Genomic DNA, 20,328 nt, shown 5'->3' with positions numbered 1-20,328 from the left:
TAACTCGAGTGAGTCTTCAAGTTCACATATGAAATTCGGTAATCAAGCCACAATATATTGATTTAATAGGTCTAAAGTGTCGATTAAATTTACATATGTATTTATATGTTGATAAAGACAGCTTTTAAAAAAATACAGTTACATTATGAAAAGGGGTTTCACGGCTTCAAAAAACAAAAAAAAAATTTTGTCTGATTTAATTGTATAACATCTCTAAAATATTGTTCTAAATTCTCAAGCTGATCCAAATAATAGTTTTGGAGGTAGAGCTTTGAAAAGTGGCGCGCTCGAGGTCAGCTATATAGTCACTTAAAACTTTAAACGCGTTTTTCTCGAAACTGTATTTTCAAAGTCACTTGTCAAGATTTCTCGCGAACTACTCAACCGATCCTAATGCAATTTTGCACAGGTCTTCGAGACCTACAAGGTCTTCAATTCAATGCAATTATCTTCCTTATATTGTTATATAATTCCAATTAAAATTATTTTAAAAAAAATGTCGAACAATTTTCATCAAAATTTGCGTTTTTTTTTCAACGTCTGCTAAAAATACAATTTTCACTTTATTTGTTTTTTCTCCGTCCAATCTAGTCTAAGTTCAAACACGTATTTTTTTCTTTTTGATGATGCTGTCAGAAGTTCTGCTGTCAACGCGGAAGCACCTTTTTTCCGAGCGACTACCAGAAATGACGTCGTAATGACCAAGTTTTGATTATTTTCCTTCGAAAGTTTCACAAAATCTTTATCAAATATGTATCTTCGGAATAATAAACAGTTTGAATAAAATATTTCATTTTTGATTTGAAAAAAAAAATTATAAAAAATTGGGTGTTTTTTGTTCGACGAAACCCACGTAACCCCATAAGTGAGGTGACTAGCTTTGTTAAAATTTAAATTAAGTAATTTTATTGACATATCCCGCTAATTACTGGTAATGCCTATAAATTTATAGATACAATAAATTTATATACATATTCAATTCCAAAAACAGTTTTTGTCTACCTATATTTAAAGGATACAGAAAATAGACGTAAATGCCAAGTCAGAGGATGTCGCGAAACAAGCGACTCAACTCGACATCATTCCACTAAATTCTTTGGGGCTACCATAAACACAGAAATAAAAGTACAGATAAAATTAAAGTCAATTATAAATGATTTTGGTTCTCAGTGACTTTGTTTTGAAAGGAGCTTAAAATTTGAAGCCAACGAATTGCTATATGGATGATTGCTTTTTTATGCGCTAGAAGTACACTTAGTCTTTAGAGAGTCTATTCGTTACTTAAAAACAATGCGATGCTTCTATGAAATTCCTCATACTTCCTTCTCGCCTTCCTCTTGGTATATCCTTTCTAAATACTTTTCTTGTAATTTTGATCTCAATGAGTATTTTGAGTGTCAATACAGATCTGATTTCATATGGATGGATCTTTTATCTGATGAAACTCTCACCATTATTCATCATGGAATCACCACAATCACTCTGCTCTAACGAACGGCAGGACTTAATGGACGACGGCGTTGCAGCTGTTCGTGTGTATTGTTCGGCTGGAGTTTGTGAGTCCATTACTTGCAACTCGTACTTGTATAAAGCGTTTGCGGAACTATGTGTAGTAGTAGTAGTAGTGATAGAGGAGGAAAAATATCTACGTGTCATTTGTGTCTTTCTACTCGCCACCGAACGACCGCCCTGGCCAGCAACAACCAACTTACTTGTCTTAGAGCGCGGTTCACGCGGACCATCAACGGTGACTTTAATAGCTTTGGCATAGGTGGCCACCTGTATTGGACTCGTATGAACGGTGATGGTAAGCGTAAAGCTTTTGCCTGAAAATATACAAAAACAAAAACAACAAACATATATAAATTAGTGTCGAAATAAAGTTCAGGCTTATTCAATTAAAGTGGCTTAAAGCGGCTTGAAGTAAAAAAATACCATACAATGTTATAATAGCCGACACTGTCGAACTCAACAAGTAAAGTGCGAACGTAAATCTTCGACAATGTGGCAATATGTCAATCGTGTGACATGCAAATGGATTTAGCAGTTGAGCGTCGGTGTTAAGACTACAACCGGGCAAACGGCAGTCGGTGCCTTTGTTGAGTAACGCCAACATCCTGCAGGAATTACGCCACACCCCGCCCTTCTGTGATGGGTAAATTAATTTAAAGTGATCATTACACGCGCCATAACAGTTGGCGGCATTGCTTGAAGCTGCAAAGTGGAGCATTTAATTGCCGAAAAGAAGCCCGCCGAGGGTGTGAAATGATTTTAAGGACTTTTTCGCTTGATTGCCAATGTTTTTGACAGCAACTAAATGGGAAAATGATGAATTATGGGTGAGAAAATTGTGGATACAAAGTTCAATGTTACTGGGTCAACAAGAGTCAGTGGGATGGTTCATGCTAAAAATAAAAGTGTTGAAAGGTCTCAAATGTACGTGCTAACATTTATAGTATTTTATTGTTTTTTACTTTCTTGGATAATTTTACATCCAAATTTATACGACTTTTAAACTTATTTTTGTTCTCAGATTGAATTAAATAGCTGGAAGACCAATGAGAACGGTCTTCAATCAATGTTTCATGTATATACGAGTACAAGTATGTTATGATACATAACAGGTATAAGAATCTGTAAAGATAGCTGAGAGAGAAAATGTTGATTGCCTAAGAGCTTAGCATTGCACAATAAATCGTTTGGAACCATTTGAATAAGGCTGGATATAAAAAAAAAAACTCGATGTATGGGTGCCACACAAGCTAACGTAAAAAATATCTTAGACCAAATTTCCATTCGCGCATCGCTGCTGAATCAAAACCAAAATCTATTCATTGCTAAAAGGGTTCTTAGGTCCATTATGACAACGTCAAGTGAAAACGGTCGTATTCGAATCGCGGTGAGGCGATGTTAACGGTTTTGCTATGTGTTTCGTGGAATTGTCAGGGAATCATCTACTATGAGCTGCTCCTCTACCGCCAAACTCATAATGCGGATCTGTTCTGTCAACAATTGGACCGTCTGAAAGAAGCAATCGCCCGAAAGCGGTCAGCTTTAGTCATTAAACATCGGAAAGCATCCGCCTTATAGTCCGAACCTGGTATCAAGTAATTACCATAATATGTTATAATAACACTGCTCTCACATAAACCTAGATAACTGTCTATAAGAAGACAAACAAGTTCAAATATTACGGTGTTTACAACATAAAAGCTTCTGGTAAAAATAGATTACAATTTGGAGGCGTTTTCAAATTATAGCTCCCACTATTGTTAAACAAAAGAGAGAATAAAAGCAGAAAAATGCCACAAATCAGAGCAGAGGCAGTAAGGATGGCAGCTAATTGCACGTAGTAAGCCAAATTACCAACGAATCATTACAAGCGATTGAGGCTTTTTAACGAGCACAATAAAGTTATTAACTACGCACATTTGCAACTGGCACGGGTCCATGCTAATGGACCAAAGATTTTCGAAGCTAAAATCGGTAAAAAAAAACAAAGACGATCGATGAAGTTGTAGAGCAAATAACGCCGCATCGCGTTTGAAAGTGCAATTAATAAAAATTATACGTAAATAAATCAAACTCACTACATAAAGAAATAGGTATAATACAAGCAAGATGTATGTGCACGGAGGCAAGCGCTGCGATGAAAGATATAACGTCCCGAAAACAAGAAAAATTAGGAAAAAGCGAAAAGAATTATTTTCAAAATTCGTAGCATTGTCTTAACAATGAAAATATTATTATGAACTTACATACATAGATATGTATATAGATCATATACACATGTGTATGTGTGTACCATATTTACAATACAAGTATATGCTCCAAATTGTTTGTGTCTAATACCTATTTGCTTGCGATATTCATCAAAATAAAACAAAGCAAAACAAAAGCGAAGATCAATGCTTACGAAGCCTTTGCATAGAGACAACAACAAATGATTCCAGAAAGTTAATAATCTAAATTAGTCATACAGCGACGACGCCACCAACCATCATCAACGGTATATTGGATCGGTGAACCAATTCAGCGCTCTCAGAGTCTAATAACAAAGGAGCGTGCGAGCAGAAAATTAAACAAAAGGGCTAAAATATTTATATAGTACATACATATGCATGTGTGTATGTACTAATGTACGCATTGTCCATCAAATGTGGAGGCAAAAATCAGTTCAGCAGATAAATCAGTGTGATGCCACCACTTTACCGTGTTGTTGTTGTACTTTTTATATTTTGTCATAGGGCAAGGATGATTATCTCTTTTCAGATTTGGCTTCTTGGTGGGGTATTTGCCTTTTGCGTTTTATTTAGTTGTCGCTGCTCAAAGCCGCTTATTGATGACGCGTGTCAGCAGGCTCTCATGCGCTCATTATATGCAAGTACCGGCTGCCAATAAACAAGAACAAAACCAACATAAGTACATAACTCTTCTTGAAAAAACAATGATACGCACTCGCCGCAACTAAGCTTTCTTCTACGTAAAAAGAGAGTTGCTGAATTCTACACAAGTCAAACTGAATTGTATGCAAACAAATTGAATTCATTAATCTTGTTAAGTTTTCGGTATTTTCAAGCGTCGCTCAAACACTCATTCTCACACTTACATACATACATATTGTAGGTACTAGATGTGAGTGTATGTAAACTCTTTGCTTTGCTTGGTGACGAGTTGGTGAAAGTATGCAGCGGCTAATGAGGACTTTGAGCATATTAGTCAAATATTTTACAAAATGCGATTTTATCTGCGACAGGATTAAGATTTTCAAACAAATTAAGGAAAGCAAAACATATTTTCTTTATGATCTGGAAGAGCAATTTACTTAAGAGATACTGAAGTGAAGATGTGAGAGATTATGCTGCTTAATTTATCGTTATTGAAAAAAGTCAAGTAAAACAAAATAATAATAATAATAATAAGTAGAGAAAAACCAGGATTACAATTGAATTATTATTTAAATCAAAATTTTTATTTTATTTAGTAAGAAAAAAAATTAATTTTCAAATTTCTCAAACCAAATACCGTTCAAATTTTAAAAAAAATGTAACCTAAAAATAAAATTTAAAAATCAAAATTTATATGCCAAATACCGGATTGAAAGAAAATGAATTTACAAAATTTTGAATAATTTCGCTCTTGTGTTCTTTGTGTTCAACCATTTTAGTTATCTTTTTTAAAGGAGAGCTTATGTACATATTAATAAAATTGCAACATATTTACATATAAATATTTTTAATTATAATGTTTCAGTTATAAATATCTGTGTAATATCTTTAGGTTTTTTTTCTTTTTCATTCCAGCTTTTGATTTGTAAATTTAAAAATATTTCGTAAATTTTTAATTCTTATGTTACAATTAAAAATCTAATTTTGAATATTTAATTGCGAAACTTGAACTAAAAATTTAAAAAAAATTAAATGTTAAATATTTATTAATAATTTGGAATAAAAATAGAAAATTTAATTTCAAATTCAAAAATTTTTAATTAGAAAATTCGCAACCCCGGACAAAACAGAGCTTGCCCAAACATAATAACAATTAAGTATAATTTTTGATCCCTTTCAACATGGATTTGTTCTTAATATTGATGCTAATATGCTATAGTAGTTCGATATCAACAATTTGTTCGGAGATTGTAGTATTGCCTCGGATAATTATCTGTGCCAAATTTCGCAAATCTTCTCAAATATAAACGTACTCCTTATAAAAACTTAATGTTGATTGGTCAGCTTGTATGGCAGCTATATTACGCTTTAAGTTCATATTATTTCAAATATAATAATATATGGGTAATATACCCATCTGAATAATCTAACTGGCATCGTTAGTGTTGGTTTTGTATTCGATTTTTTCATTGTAGCTTAAACGCTAAATTTCTCGAAATAAACAAAATGGCATTTGATGTGACTTGTGATGACGCTCAAGCGGCTGTCACAAACACCAGCTGACCAGCGGCGGATTCTGTAACAAGTGACCAATGACAAAATGGTAATTTGTTGCGCGCATTCACACACTTTGCCCCAACTGTTAGCGGGCATAAAAAAAAAGATTGGAGTAAATTAAAAAATCTTATTTACTTGCAGTCCTTGCAGAGACATTATTATGCGCGTAATTATTGTTTTCGCTGTTTCGCATGATTAAATGTCAGTCCAATCAAAGGCAGCAACGACCGGCATAACCGACATTTAAATCGTCACCAACAGACAGCAATGAGTTTGCTTCTTTTTTTTTTACTATGTAGTAACATATGTATGTATGCATGTTTGTGTGTATATATAATATCATACATATATGCGACAATTGCTTTGCTGCTCTTTTCAGCGTTAAATGTGAAGTGTATTTACTAATAATGAGTTAAGTATGTACATACTCGTACATACATGCTGTATTTATGTAAATAGTAAATTATGTAAAGCGTAATTAGTGTGAAATATGAAATTGAAAATGGAGTTATGGAAAACGATTTTCTATTATAGTGCACACCTGGTGTGAAATTTCGAAAAAAAATATTTTTTTATATTGTTGCATATATCGATAGATTATGCCTACAAAAATAGCAAACTAAAATATCAAATGAAAATTAAAAATATTATTTGATACACAGGCTCTAAAGTACTAAAATTCAATGTAGGTAATCAGTTTATCTTTAGCATCTTTTTTTAACTTCCCGCTAAGAAAATGGAAAATTTTCTAAAAATCGGGAAGATATTGGTTTCACCCCATTTTGCAAAAATCGAGTTCTCAACGGATCTCGACGTTCTGAGGGTCGAGGAAGCTTCCCCGAACATTTCTACGATGATGTCCGTATGTCTGTATGTATGTGTGTGTGTGTGGATGTATGTGACCCTCTTATAACTATTAAACTGCTCAACCGATTTGAATAAACTAAACGGCATTCCAAAGGGTTTCATTGCACTTGAATTTCGTGTAAGTTTGGACCCAATCGGACCAGTAGATTTCGAGAAATCTCAAAAATAAAAATTTTGAAAAATCGTTTTTTTCGACACCAAAACTAATCAGTTCTAAACCTTGAAGAAACACATCGTTTGCCGAAATCGGTTGATTTACTTGCTAGATATCGAAAACGAAAAATTTCGAAGAGCTCAAAAGCAGTGAAAAAAGCGAAATTTGAACGTTAGCGTATGAAATTAGAGGGAAGTTGCAGGGATGGCCCTTGAGGCCAACCGTTTTCCACATTTTTTTTTTGAAACAGCGTTTTTTCTTCAACTTTCTGTAGTGATTCCTCGGAGACAAATGATCCGAACACTATCAAATTTTTCTGCATGTTCTGTAACTATTTACACCTAATTCTGTTTTTACACGGTTTGGATTTAACACGGTTGGAAAATAAAAATTTTTGTAATCTTTTTACACAATTTTATTCTATTCAACACGCATAAATTTTATTTGTCAGAATTAGTTTTAGCGAAATATGTTCATATCACAAATTTAAGGGAACTCACTTTTCGTGCATACAAGCAAATTTGAAATATGTTAATCAGCGGTGTTGTGGAATCCAAGACAGATTTGCGTAGTTGTCAGAATTGCAAACCAATTCTGAGTTTCAATGGACTTCAACCGATTGGATTTTCGTCTTTTCGAACATATGCAAAACCAATACTCAAATCAGCTGTTTACTAATGTGACAAAACTTGCACATGAATAAATTTGGAAGCGTTTGATAAATTTGAAATACCGATTAAAGTCTACTAAAGTTTATAATTAGTTTCGCTATTTTAGCTTTTAGTTTATTAAAAGAAAACAGCAACGAAAAAATTAAAAGGAAGATAGTAAAAGATCACAGTAATCAACTTGTTGTACTTTACAGATTTATATCACATTATCGACTGAATAAAGACGCATTTGGGTGTTAATTCACGTTTATTACGTTTTGTAAATACTCTTAAAATATCTGGATTTTTTTCATAAACTCAATAATTATGACATTTTGTGTTTTATTCTTATGCTTTCCTCTATAGAATTAGCCATAAATTAAAACGTAACAATAATATAAATTATTTTCTTAACTTACATTGCAAATCTGTCCGCGAATATCCTTTTGTTTCATTTCTGATAACAAAACCGATCAAATAGGTTTCCGTGACACCCTAAACCGATACAATTTCTGTTTCGTACGTCAAACCAATAATATCTGAATTCATGACACCTATTTTATATTTATTCAGCTATAATTAGCTGTTTTATGTTATGCTTTTCAGTTTCTGAACTTGCCATACATTTAATCTACATTACTTTTAAGCTTAGTGTGCATATATTTTTTTCTTCAATAACTACGCTTGTGTAAAAACACATTATATTATAGGTGTGATTTGATAAAATAAACATTAATACTTTTACTTAAAAAATTCTTATTTTTCACAAATTTTAAAAGGTATTAAAGATAAGGAACCAATCACCTCATTTTGCATACGATCAATGTCTTTTTTACACGACTTTTTGTGGATCCACCAATCTTCCGCGTAAAAACAGAATTAGGTGTAGTTCTCCATACAATTACCTATCACTTTATTGATCCGATCAAAAATCGAATTTTGGCAAGAATTTGGTTTTTTTAAAACGCCGCCATTTTGTAAATTTTAATTTTTTTCGAGGTACGTAGGTACGGAGAATATCTGCTAGTAGAGAATTCTATGATAGGTTTCACAGAGAAAGTCGGAATCACTATAGTAGCCGTTTTTTTAGCGCCGTTGGTGATCGCATGTAACAAGAAAAATATTGCAATTTTTACTTCAAAAATTCTAATGTTTGTATATACTTAAAAAATGTATAAATATACACCTAAATTTGAAAACAATTGCTACAGTTTATTTTTTAATTCAAACAAGACAAAACGTTAACTCTACATAAATATAAAGATTCCTACTTACACTACACAAATATAAAGATTCCTTACAAGAACTGTGATCGGTCAGTTCGCATGGCAGCTATATGCCATAGTGACTCGTTTTGAACAATTTTTACGGAGTTTGCACCATTGCCTCAGGCAATAAGCCATGCCAAATTTTGTGCAGATATCTCGGCAAATTTCGTCAAAGTGGCCGTTTCAACAAATAATCAGATTCTTGATGACAAAAGGATCGGTGCAAAAGATCGATAACTCAAAAACTGAGGGCCAGACAATGGACATGGCTAAATCGATTCAGCTCGACACGCTGATCATATATTATATTATATTAAGTGTCGCCCTCGTTTCCTTTTGGGTATTACAAACATCGTGGCAAACTGTTCAGGATATAAAAATCGCCCTTTTTAGGCTCTCATACTCGTTGTGCTCCTTATCGCCTCAATTATAAATCAAATAGTACTTATACTTACATAAGTGTAGTAAGTAAATATATTTTTCGTATTATTAAGTTCATGTTTTCAAAGTTAAAATTCTTCAAAAAATTTTGATTAAAAAAAATATTAGTACTGAATCAGAAATCAGTATTTTTTTGTTTTGAAATTTTTGAGTTATCGTACTTAAACATATATACATATGTATATATATTTTAGTACTTTCAAGTGTTTCTATTTGCTATCTCAAATCAAGTACTGTTAAACTACTAACCACAAATACCGCAATTCTCAAAACTCAACAATTTAATAAAATGAAAAATTTAAATTATTAATATTTAAGGAATTTTTAAAAACTTTATTAAGGCCATTGACTCCACGCAGTTAAAAAATAACATGTTCTTAACTGCCACAAGGTCATAAAAAGTCGTATATATACATATGTGTATATGGGTTGTATATAGTTGGCAGAGGAAAATTTTGAAATTCCATTATCGAAGCTTGTTAATTATTATACGCCAAATTTTGAAATTTACAGAAAAAAATTCGTTTCAAGAATTTAAATTTATTTAATTTCACTTAGGTTAGTCGTGTTCATAAAGCGGAGCATATATGTATGTACTCGTATGTACATACATGTTTGTAGATATATATTTGGAGTTAAAATGTAGGCGAGCTTCTGGTTTTATTAAAACACAAAGAGTCTGAATGTAACTAACTAAACATGAGTCATCCTTCTAAATCTCTTATTGTCTCCTTTACCAGAAGATAACAATACTCAACGGCAACTAAGTTAAACTATCTAGGTTTTGTAGCAAAATTACGTTATGTTGAAAAAAAAAGAAAACAAGTAGACGCACTTATATCGAAGTATTATGACCATTGCTTAAAGTCTTACTTGGACCCTATTCTTTAGAGATGTCTGCTGATGATGTTCGCTCACTACTATTCTGTTGCTCTCCACATTTCAACGAAAGCGTTTTTCCATAATGTATGTATATCGATGTCATGCCCACATCTTGGCTCTATGTGTGAAACATTAGCAATGCATTAGTTTGCAGCCATTGCAAACAAAGTGTCATCTGGGTCATTCCATGTCAAATCGACCAATAGTTAGACGCGACCCCCATCGATTCGAATGAATTTTGGTGTAAAGTTTTGTCTTATCATAAAACGAAGTTCTGCCAAAGGAAAAATTTTTGAAAATATTTTCCTAAGAGCTATTGAAAATTTCACTCTTTCTCCGATTTTATGAGTATATTTATTTAATATTCCAGAAACTACTGTATATTAAACAAAAAACACTTAGAGGTATGAAAAAAATGTTTTGAAACAAAATTTTGTAAATTACCAAAATTCAAAAATTTTGAATTTTTCAAATCGTAAAAAGTAAGCATTGCGAGAAAATTTTGGCCTCAAATTATTTTATATTATACGTCTAACATATCTAAAGAAATTCTGAAATTTTCAGAGGGGTGTTTTTTCCGCTTTAAAGATATGAATTTTTGAAAGTTGGCAAAATAGTTTTTGTATGCTTATTTCTTCAACTTTTTTTGATGAAAATCATTCTATCACATGTTAATCGAAATTTAAGGTCCAGAATATTTTTGTTATGTAATTGTTTTTTTGTGTTTTTTTATTATTTTTATATTTACATCCCATCAACATAAGAAAAATATTTTAGATTATTAAAAGTCCACGGCAAGGCTATAATCACCAAACAAATTGTTTAGCACACACTACTATCGCATAAAGCCAGCATCCTAACTGAACAAAATCAAGATAAAGAAATTCATCAAGCATATTTTTTCGTTATTAAGCAACCTTATTTCGACTTGAAGGTTGTTTATATTAAACGACGTGGCTAGTAAGAACTAGGAAAAGACTGTTAGGAGCCAACTAAAATTCGAAATGGACTCAAGACTTGCTTATATATAATATAAATATATAAGTATATATTATATAAAGTGTATAAAGTCTGATATGAGTAAAATTAAGTTATTAAAATGTCATTTTGAACTCATTCATGCCTAAAAATGCTAAGTATATGGTTTACATAAAATAAATACGCCTCTAAAAGAATTCAGTGAAATATATTCTCCGCCCATTTTCAATATGAGAGGCTTAATCGAATTTATATATATATAAATATAGTTTTATGTATATCAAATTCATAAATATTAGTTTTCTTCGTGAGAAGTATCCCAAAACTGCAGACAGCTTACATAGTGCTCCGCCTAATTACCAACAATTGCAACAACATTTTCGGCCAACTGTTGCACGAGCCTTCTGGTCGTTGCGTGAATTTCCTAAGTGCATTAATTGCCAGCTTCGGCCGAGAATTAGCGAGCGATCGCGATGCAGCGCTCACCTTGCATGCACTTGCTACATTTGCAACACGCTACTTGCTGCTGGCTAGCCGTTGAATGGAATGAAGATGACATGTTGCAATCGCAGTGCAACAACAATGCCAACGTGCACACTTTAAAATCGATTATTGATGGCAAAAATTTGTGTTGCGTGTCAAATGTTGCAAAAATGTACTGCTATTCAGCAATTTCGAATGCAGAACGACGACGCACAGCCCAAACGATCGCACGATCGTCAAGTGCAGCAACATAATGTCATAGGCTGACTGCATGAATGACTGGTTGCAGCTAAGCGCATGGACACGTGATGGATGGGAGATGACAGTTGGTGCAGTTTTTGAACTCCGACACGCTCACATTTGTTGCTGCAGAATTACACCTCGACGCTCGTATGCAATTTGGACGATACGAAATTGGAAATATTTATAAGAGTTGCGAGCGGGCCAAACAGACTTGCAAGGAGCAGCGCAAGTGGAGAACTTATGTATATATTTATCATATATTGTATATAATGCGTTCAATAGGTGCCTGACCACCTCGGGCGTACCGACATAATGTGACGACTTCTGTGAGTGAACCTCATTGATTTTGTGCAGCTTAACGCATACATATACATATACATACATACATACTATGTAATTTGTGCAAGTGCCTTCTGGTTCACGCCCGCTTGTGCAGTTAGCATTCGCTTTATTTGTGGCTATTTATTTGTCTCACTTAAGGTGACGCAAAATGCGTTCTTGCATGGGAGCAAAACCAAACAAAAGTTGTTGTAAAAGTAACAACCCATAAAGCCGAAAATGCTTTGACGGAAGTTAAACGCTGCCACAGTGGCTCATTATTGACTGTTGTTGCTTCTGATTTTCACAAATTTTAGTTGTTTTTTTCTCACTCATCTTTTTAAATATATTCATTCTTTATTTGCTGTCAATCACTCACCTCGTCCGCTGCGTCCCACAAAGCGCAGATCATTAAACTTGGCCACATGCTCCTTCATCGTCGCCTGGCAGTTCTTCAGCTCTGCACTGCAATTCTCATCGTTGCCGGCCCGTATCGTCACTGTCGTGCCGTCGCCGACCTCCACAAGTGCCACCACTTTGAAGGAGTTGGGTAGCGTTTTGTTGGCACGCCAATGTGGTGGCAGCTTGGAGCATAAGAAATATGGATTGCTGGTGCGTACTGAAAGATTAAACGATATTTTGTTGTTGTTAGTTGTTGTTGTATTAATTAAAGTGGTTGATTAATTAATTATGTGCAATTTCCATTAATATGATTTAATTATAGTTCGGTTGCTTGGCATGTTGTTGACAAGCATTGTCCTAGACAACATTATTAAGTGTAAAGCATCGATGGTGACAATATCGTTTGCTTGCTGCAAGACCATCATTACTCGAGTAGAGCGATTGTTGAGTTATTATGCAGGAATGATCATTACATAAAGCTTTATATTGTATCAAAGTTTCATGTTTCTATACCTAACAGTTTCTTACTGAAGAATGTATTGTACTCACCATATGACCGATATGTGTATTATTTGTAGAGGTCCAGACTATAAGCAAGGTCCCGGCACTTCTGGCGAGTCACTATCAATATGTCTGGCTTTGTGTTATCCTGATGGCACACAATCCCTCTCAAAGTATTTGATCGAAACGGAATCAACAAAACCCAAAGTGCGCACAATTGCCTTTTACATTATCAGGACCATAAACACTATACATATTTTAGCTACCTGACTGGCATTTTCGCCTTTATCGAAGAAAATATGTAAAATCTGTGATATTTTCTCTTTACTGGTGTCCATCTTTGACGTGTACTCTCACAATAATGAGTCCAGCAATCATAAAACTGTCTGAGAAGTTTTTTAGTAAGAAATCTATCTTTCTAACGCCATATTGCGTAACACGATTAAACTTATACACCACGGGATAGAGATCACTAAAGCCATATATTGGAAAAATAAGGGAATTTTTTTCACGAGGCCTTATACGTATGTAAAAGTATAAGTAGTATAAAAATTTAGAATACCCATCACAAATACAAAGGTTCCTTTCAAGAACTTGATTCCGATCGTTCAATTTGTATGGCAGCTATATATTATAGTGGTCCGATAACGGCGGTTCTAACAAATGAGCCGCTTTTTAGTAAGAAAAGGGCAGGTGCAAATTTCAAATCGATAGCTTAAAAACTGAGGGACTAGTTCGTACATATACAGGCAGACGGACAGACAGACCGTTCAGGGCATAATTAAGTATGTAAACATGGTTATGACGAAGACTTCGTTGATTAGATTAGTATTCATATCAGTGCTTGTTAATTCTATTGACTAAGGTTTTAATCTTTAAATTGTTTTTATAAACGATAATTCATAAACCTATTCGTGAGTGACTTGATAAACTTGTTTTTATTTTTTTACATCGCGTTTAGTTTTTTGATAGCGATTTAATGTGAATTAGTTTTACGAAAAGCGCCAATTCAAGCTTTCTTCAAATTTTGGTTTTATATAATTTTTTTTATTTAGTGGAAAACGCAGAAGAAACGTAATGTGATACACACAACTTGATTCTGATGAAGCAGATTCTAACAGGTCACCGGAAATTAGTCAATAGTGATTCAACAGTTATCGAAATTCCAACTGACGAACTAGGCAACTAGCAAGTTTTTGACAATGTTTTATCTGACTGTTTTATCTGTAATCGTAACACTGCATGCATGTATGTGTGTGTGATTTTTTTAATTTTTTAATACAACACGCGTATTCTTCATATCCATTACATTGGCATCAATAAAATTATACTATATATTATATTTGGCACTCAATTTCTCAAGTATCAATGCATTTTTCGAATAAAAATGAAATATTCTGAAAGTTACTATCGAAAAAAGTCTTAGCCAAACAAAAAATGCGAAATCGTTCAACTTTTTTAGCACATAGTATTTACTCGAAAGACGTATCAATATCAGGCGAATCGAATTACATGGAAAATGAAGCCTTATGTACCAAATTTATGGTATATACATACTTATATGTATGCAAGTGCCTGTGGGTACTAGCTTTACACTATATAAATATGTATGTAGGCATAATAATTATAAATATGAACACTGATTTTTATGGCATGCCTTTTGACACGAGACTTCTAAATAACAAAACATATTTTTTATTGCGTAAAGTAATTTATAACCGTTATTTTTTAAGGAACTCGAAGCGTATGCGGACATACCAGATTAGTTTTATATGAAAAAAAATTTAAATTCACTAGCTTTTTATCGCCAACTCAAAAAAATTACATAATTCCATTTTTAAAAAGATCCAATTTACGAGTATATACATATGATTTATAGATATGGAAGCTGCACCGAAGCTATAATGCCCATCACAGGTGCATTTTTTTAGCATAGAAGGTTATAAATCATCTTTATCTTGATTTTGATCGAACACTTTGTATGGCAGCTATATTCTATAGCGTTCTGATGTCGGTGGTTCCAACAAATTAGTGGCTTCTTGGGAAGAAAAGGTCGTGTGCATAATTTCAGATCGATATCTCAATAATTGGGTCTTTCGGAAGACCTTCCATATACAGATGAAAAACGACGGGCCAGCAAACTTATTTAAGCAGTAACAGAGAGTGTGGAGATAAATTGAGGAAAGACGCTAGAAGCGCCAGCTAGATATTTCACAGATTTGTTCCAATACTTTAAAGAAAGCGCTAATACACTCATAGGTATACTTATAAATATAAAAAAAATTCAAAACGACTGCCGTACTCACCTAATTCGTTGGGAAACTTCTCGTGTGCCATCTCCACCATTCGCTCCGTCCACCACAAATCCTGACAGCTAGCATTATTGCCACCACTACTGTGGTTGTTATTGTTGTTAGCATTATTATGATTATTGCTACTACTATTCGTATTACTATTACTACTATGCGCCGTACCATTGCTAGCACCGCCAATGGGTGAACTACTACCAATGCTCGCGTTACTGGGTGGCAACGTTTGCGGCACTGAAGCGGCTTCACACCAACGCATCGGCGAGGTACACGATGTGGCCATAGCGGCGGCGCCATTGCCAATCAAATTGCAAACATTGTGCCCGACGGCATCGTCGATACCAATGCCAATGCCGACACCGGCAACGCCGCCGCCGCCGCCACCGCCACCGACACCGCCACTGCCGAGACCGACGATTCCGCCAGACGATGAACCGCCGCTGTAGACTGCAGCCGATGCGCCCGGCATATGCATTCGTCTTTGGTAAGGAGCAATTTTGGCGGCGTTCGGATAAACGGTGGCGGAAGAAATGGACCTAAGACAACCAACGGCAGCCACGTTGGTGTTGTTGGGTACAGCCAGCAACGGTGGCTGCGTTGGTAGGTGGTAGGTGTCTGCACCGTTATGAACTCTCCCGGAATGTTGTTGTAATGGCGGAATACTATTCGGAACGACGGCGGCGACGGCAGGATTACTGGGCGTAGTTTTTATCTTCAGCTTTGCGAATTTTTAAAACGAAGTAAGTCAAGAAATTGTACTTCACTGGGGTGAGCCCACCAAGCGTGTGTTTTTACATGAGTTTTCTAACGGTATTTTACACTTGAACTTGCATTTGCTTTAATTGTGAAGTGTTTTGTAATCTTCCAACTAAAACCGTCTGGCAACACAAATTCTGCACTTTTCATTTAAATAGATTTTCATTAGCCAAACACTGAAATTTTGAATCAGGTTTTTTATGATTATTTCGAAATTTAACACAAATTGTCACAGTTTTATTGTTGTTGTTGTTATATTATAGCGTAGCGTGATTTTGACGCACAAATGCAGCTTCGTAGCTTCCGAAAAAATTGGAAAATCCCATACTCTACCGGAAATTTTGAATTGATCACTGATTTTTAATTGCTCAGAGTGATTTGCATATACTCGCATACATTCACATATTTATATGTACATATATATGTGTAGTTATGTATGAGTATCAGCAGTTTGTTTGTGCATATGACAAATTAGCAACTTAGCTAATAAATGATTAAGCAAAAAGCGGCGTCAAATTAACATAAATTAATACAATTCAATCTCTTCATTCAATTTGTAATTTTGAAACGAGACAGCGTGACGTACACTTGTCTCGCTGTTTGTTTGTTGCGCTGAAGCTCACGGAATGCTTCAGCACGCATCGTAAGGTGAGTCACCCGCTCCGGTGAAGTCAGTAGCGCGCCGTTATCGCGAAAGACACGCTGAAACAGCTGCGCCGGCGTGTATGACTTTATTTCTTGAGCTGATGCGTCGGCTTTAACGAGTTCTCAGAAAAAGACAACGAAACGTAAAAGCTTGTTTGAATGGAGGTGTGAATATGTGAATATCAAGCTTGATTTCTGGTTGTTTTTTCTTGCTGTGAACTCGATTAGTTAATATTGATGTTCGCTGATTTTTGGCCAAATGCAGTTGGCTTAAAACAGAGAAACTCTCTTCGCTATACTCTAAATAAGATTATTCGCTATTAAACTAAAGTATGCTTGTAAATCTAATATGTATACCTAAAAATTCTCGATTATTGAGACGAATACGAGTCTCTACTGATGGCAGTAATCAAAAAGGAAATCGAATGACTTTCATATGCTTTTGTGACGAACATGAAGCGTATTTTCGATTACTTTAACATGGACATACTAGTAAATATATTAAATCCAAACGAATTTTCCACACCGCTAAGCAATAGCTTAAAATAAATTTTAAATTTTAATTTAAAAAAAAAAACAACATTTCAGTTACACCGAAGCTATAATAATACCCTTCACAAAAGGGTATAAAGAGATATTTATCTTGATTTTGATTGTTCAGTTTGTATGGCAGCTATAACCGATGTTTAGTGGTCCGATATCGGCGGTTTTAACAAATGAGCAGCTACTTGGGGGGGCATTTTCAGACTGATATCTCAAAAACTGAGGGACTACGACATTTCCTGCTGGGTGTTACAAACTTCGTGTCAAACTTTATATATCCTGTTCAAACTGTAAAAATCACATGCAAACTAACACTCTCACACGCAATCAAAAGCAATAGATAAAATTATATGTGATACCCAAAAAAGTGCGATGCTCTCCGAGTACCATCGTCGCATAATTTGGAATAAACCCTTTAACGCTACAGCATATTGGAGAGGGGTAAAATATAGCTGCATTATTTTATCAATTGAATAGTTTTTTAGGACACTAAAGGTCCTAACGTTTAAGCCCAAAATAATTTAATATCTTGAAAATCCTTGTCAAATTGTTTAAATCAAATAAAGTGTTGTTTTTAGGTGCTATAGATCTTAAGGGATAAGTCAAAATCCAAGACAAATTAATTAAATGTTTAAATAAAGTTGATCGAATGTGACATTTGTGTATTATTCGACAAATCGCAACGTAGTGTCTTGCAAGCACTAACACAAAAAACGTGTCTTCAAAAAGTTCGAAATTGAGTATTTTATAGATAACGATTCACTACATCATAATTAATGTATATATGTATTTGGAAGGAGTGAGAAAAAAAATGGGAGTAAATCTGTAGATTTTAAAAAAAGAAAATTTTTGGATAAAAAAAAATTTTAAGAAAAGAAAATTTTTGGATAAAAAAAAATTTTTTTTTTAATATTAAGAGGTGGCGCACTAAGTTTTAAAGTAAATTTCGAGTTAAAAATTTTGTTGGACAAAAAAAATAATTTTTTGGTTTAAACTCTTCACGTTTATATAAAATATACCGAATTTGACTGTTTTTGACTCAGAATTTATTTTAACTCTTAAGGAAAGCATGTGGTCATATAAGAATTTTTTTTAAAACTCCAATAATGACCACAAAACATTTTTTTAAGTTGATAAATTTTAATTGACTAGAGCACTTATCAAAAAAAACTTACGAAATGTAAATTTTAACTCGGAAATTTACTTTAAAACTGAGCTTTTGGCCAAAAATTTACTTTTTTTAAATCTACCCCCAGGCTAAGCCAAAAAAAAAATTTTTCGATCCACCCTAATATGTACGTATGTACATATTTATGAACAAAATTTTAACCGTCAGCTACCAGATACATCCAAATTCAAATTTTGTTTCAATAAGAGTAGTTTCTTTTTAATATCGTATTTTGAAGAAAACAAAAAGATGATTTAGAAAAAGAATTAATAGCAAAATACTTGTATTGCATAAACGGTAGGATTATTCATTTGGATCGATGGTTTCCACTAATTCAAAACTTTAACAGTCAAAATATATTTTACACAATAATCTTGTATTATTTTTGGAATATAAAACGTTTTTCATAACAATTCTTTACACCCATGTACATGTAAGTACGTATGTATGTGAATACCTCCACATTTACATTTACGCAATGTGTCGTTATTAAAAAAAGGAACAAACAAAATCACACCACTCGCTTGGCGCCAAGTAGTTTGAGTTGACGTTAATTAGCATTAATTAAATTTGAGCATTTTGCCAAAATCAAGCATTGTTGCAAGTCAATCAGTGAACTTTCCGTTAATTTGTTGTTTATTTTTACGAAAGAAGATGGAAATTTTTTTTTACCGGAAAACGACAAACCAAATATTATTAACATTTCACAACAACTTTTACGTAAGTAGACAAGTACATATGTAGTCCGATTTGATAAGTTTCCGTGTAGATGTTTAGTTATAAAACGTGTGTAAATGGTTAGCTGTAATTATATTTAATTATTGACTTAATTTATTAATTAGAAATAGCACATTATTCACGCTATGCTGTTGATATTATATTACAAATGCATGTATACACACATACATACACATACATACATATATGTTATTCCAAATGGTGTTTATCAAACGCTTTCAAATAACAACACAACAACAATAATACTGTAGCATTTACAAATTTAACTTCAATTTTCACAAACCGTTTTAGCGCAAAATTTCGATGATTTTCACAAATATTTATCTGACTGCACTTTCTTAATCTCAATTATAATATTCTTACGAATAAACCATAAGTTTAAGTCAAAGTTTCACTTTGTGTTTCAAACGTCACATTGAAGTAATAACATTATTTTAAATTTAATTTTTTGTTGATATAATTTATTATCTCTTATTACTCAGATCACTAACTCATATTGATTTTTTTTTTATATTTATTTTTATGAATTTATAATTTTATTGTTTTTTCAGCGCGCAATTTTTTTTTTTTTTTCTATTTGAATTTACTACTGCGGCTTACTCATCTACGCGCGTTTATAGTAAAGTGTATTTGAATTTTGCTCTCAACGATCACTGGTCTGCGTCACACAATAAAACCGTTGCTACTGCGATGCTTTTATGAACCGAACAAAATTGATACTGGCACTTGCCGTGGTCACCAGCAGTGGGCTAACCCAGCAGCTACAGTGAGCCAGCGGCAGCGTGGCAGCGGCAAAAGCAACTAACCTGCATGCGAATATTATATACATACATAAAAGTAAAAAACGAACGCACTCACACAGCCACACACGCACCAAGTGGGAAGACCAGAACGCGCAGTAGCAGCAATAACAAGCAAGTAATCGAAAGACCGCTTTTTATCGCAAACACGATTGAGGTTTGCAGATTTTTATTTATTTTCACATTTGATAAGATATTTCTGTTTTTTCTTTATTTTTTATTTAAATTGTAAATTGT

At 33.7% G+C, this 20,328-nt stretch overlaps 1 protein-coding gene across 2 annotated transcripts in view; it reads right to left on the bottom strand.

The window, feature by feature from the left end:
* The window catches only part of lz (lozenge), a 36,947-nt gene extending 16,879 nt beyond the window's left edge, over positions 1 to 20,068 (bottom strand). The window contains exons 1-4 of one of the 2 annotated variants that reach the window (XM_036362465.2): positions 19,575 to 20,068; positions 15,439 to 16,373; positions 12,609 to 12,848; positions 1,452 to 1,826 (exon numbers count right to left, since the gene is read on the bottom strand). In XM_036362465.2, the coding sequence (XP_036218358.2) occupies positions 1,452 to 1,826; positions 12,609 to 12,848; positions 15,439 to 15,916 (1,093 nt within the window). In that variant the 5' untranslated portion in view covers positions 15,917 to 16,373; positions 19,575 to 20,068. The remainder of the gene's footprint in view (positions 1 to 1,451; positions 1,827 to 12,608; positions 12,849 to 15,438; positions 16,374 to 19,574) is intronic. The other variant, XM_036362466.2, reaches the window with a different exon arrangement.
* Positions 20,069 to 20,328: the final 260 nt, after the last annotated feature.

This window comes from Bactrocera oleae, chromosome 5 (assembly GCF_042242935.1).
Source record: "Bactrocera oleae isolate idBacOlea1 chromosome 5, idBacOlea1, whole genome shotgun sequence".
In the NCBI taxonomy this organism is placed as follows: Eukaryota; Metazoa; Arthropoda; class Insecta; order Diptera; family Tephritidae; genus Bactrocera; species Bactrocera oleae.
The sequence above is the reverse complement of the archived record's forward strand: the minus strand, read 5'-3'. Positions and strand labels throughout refer to the sequence as shown.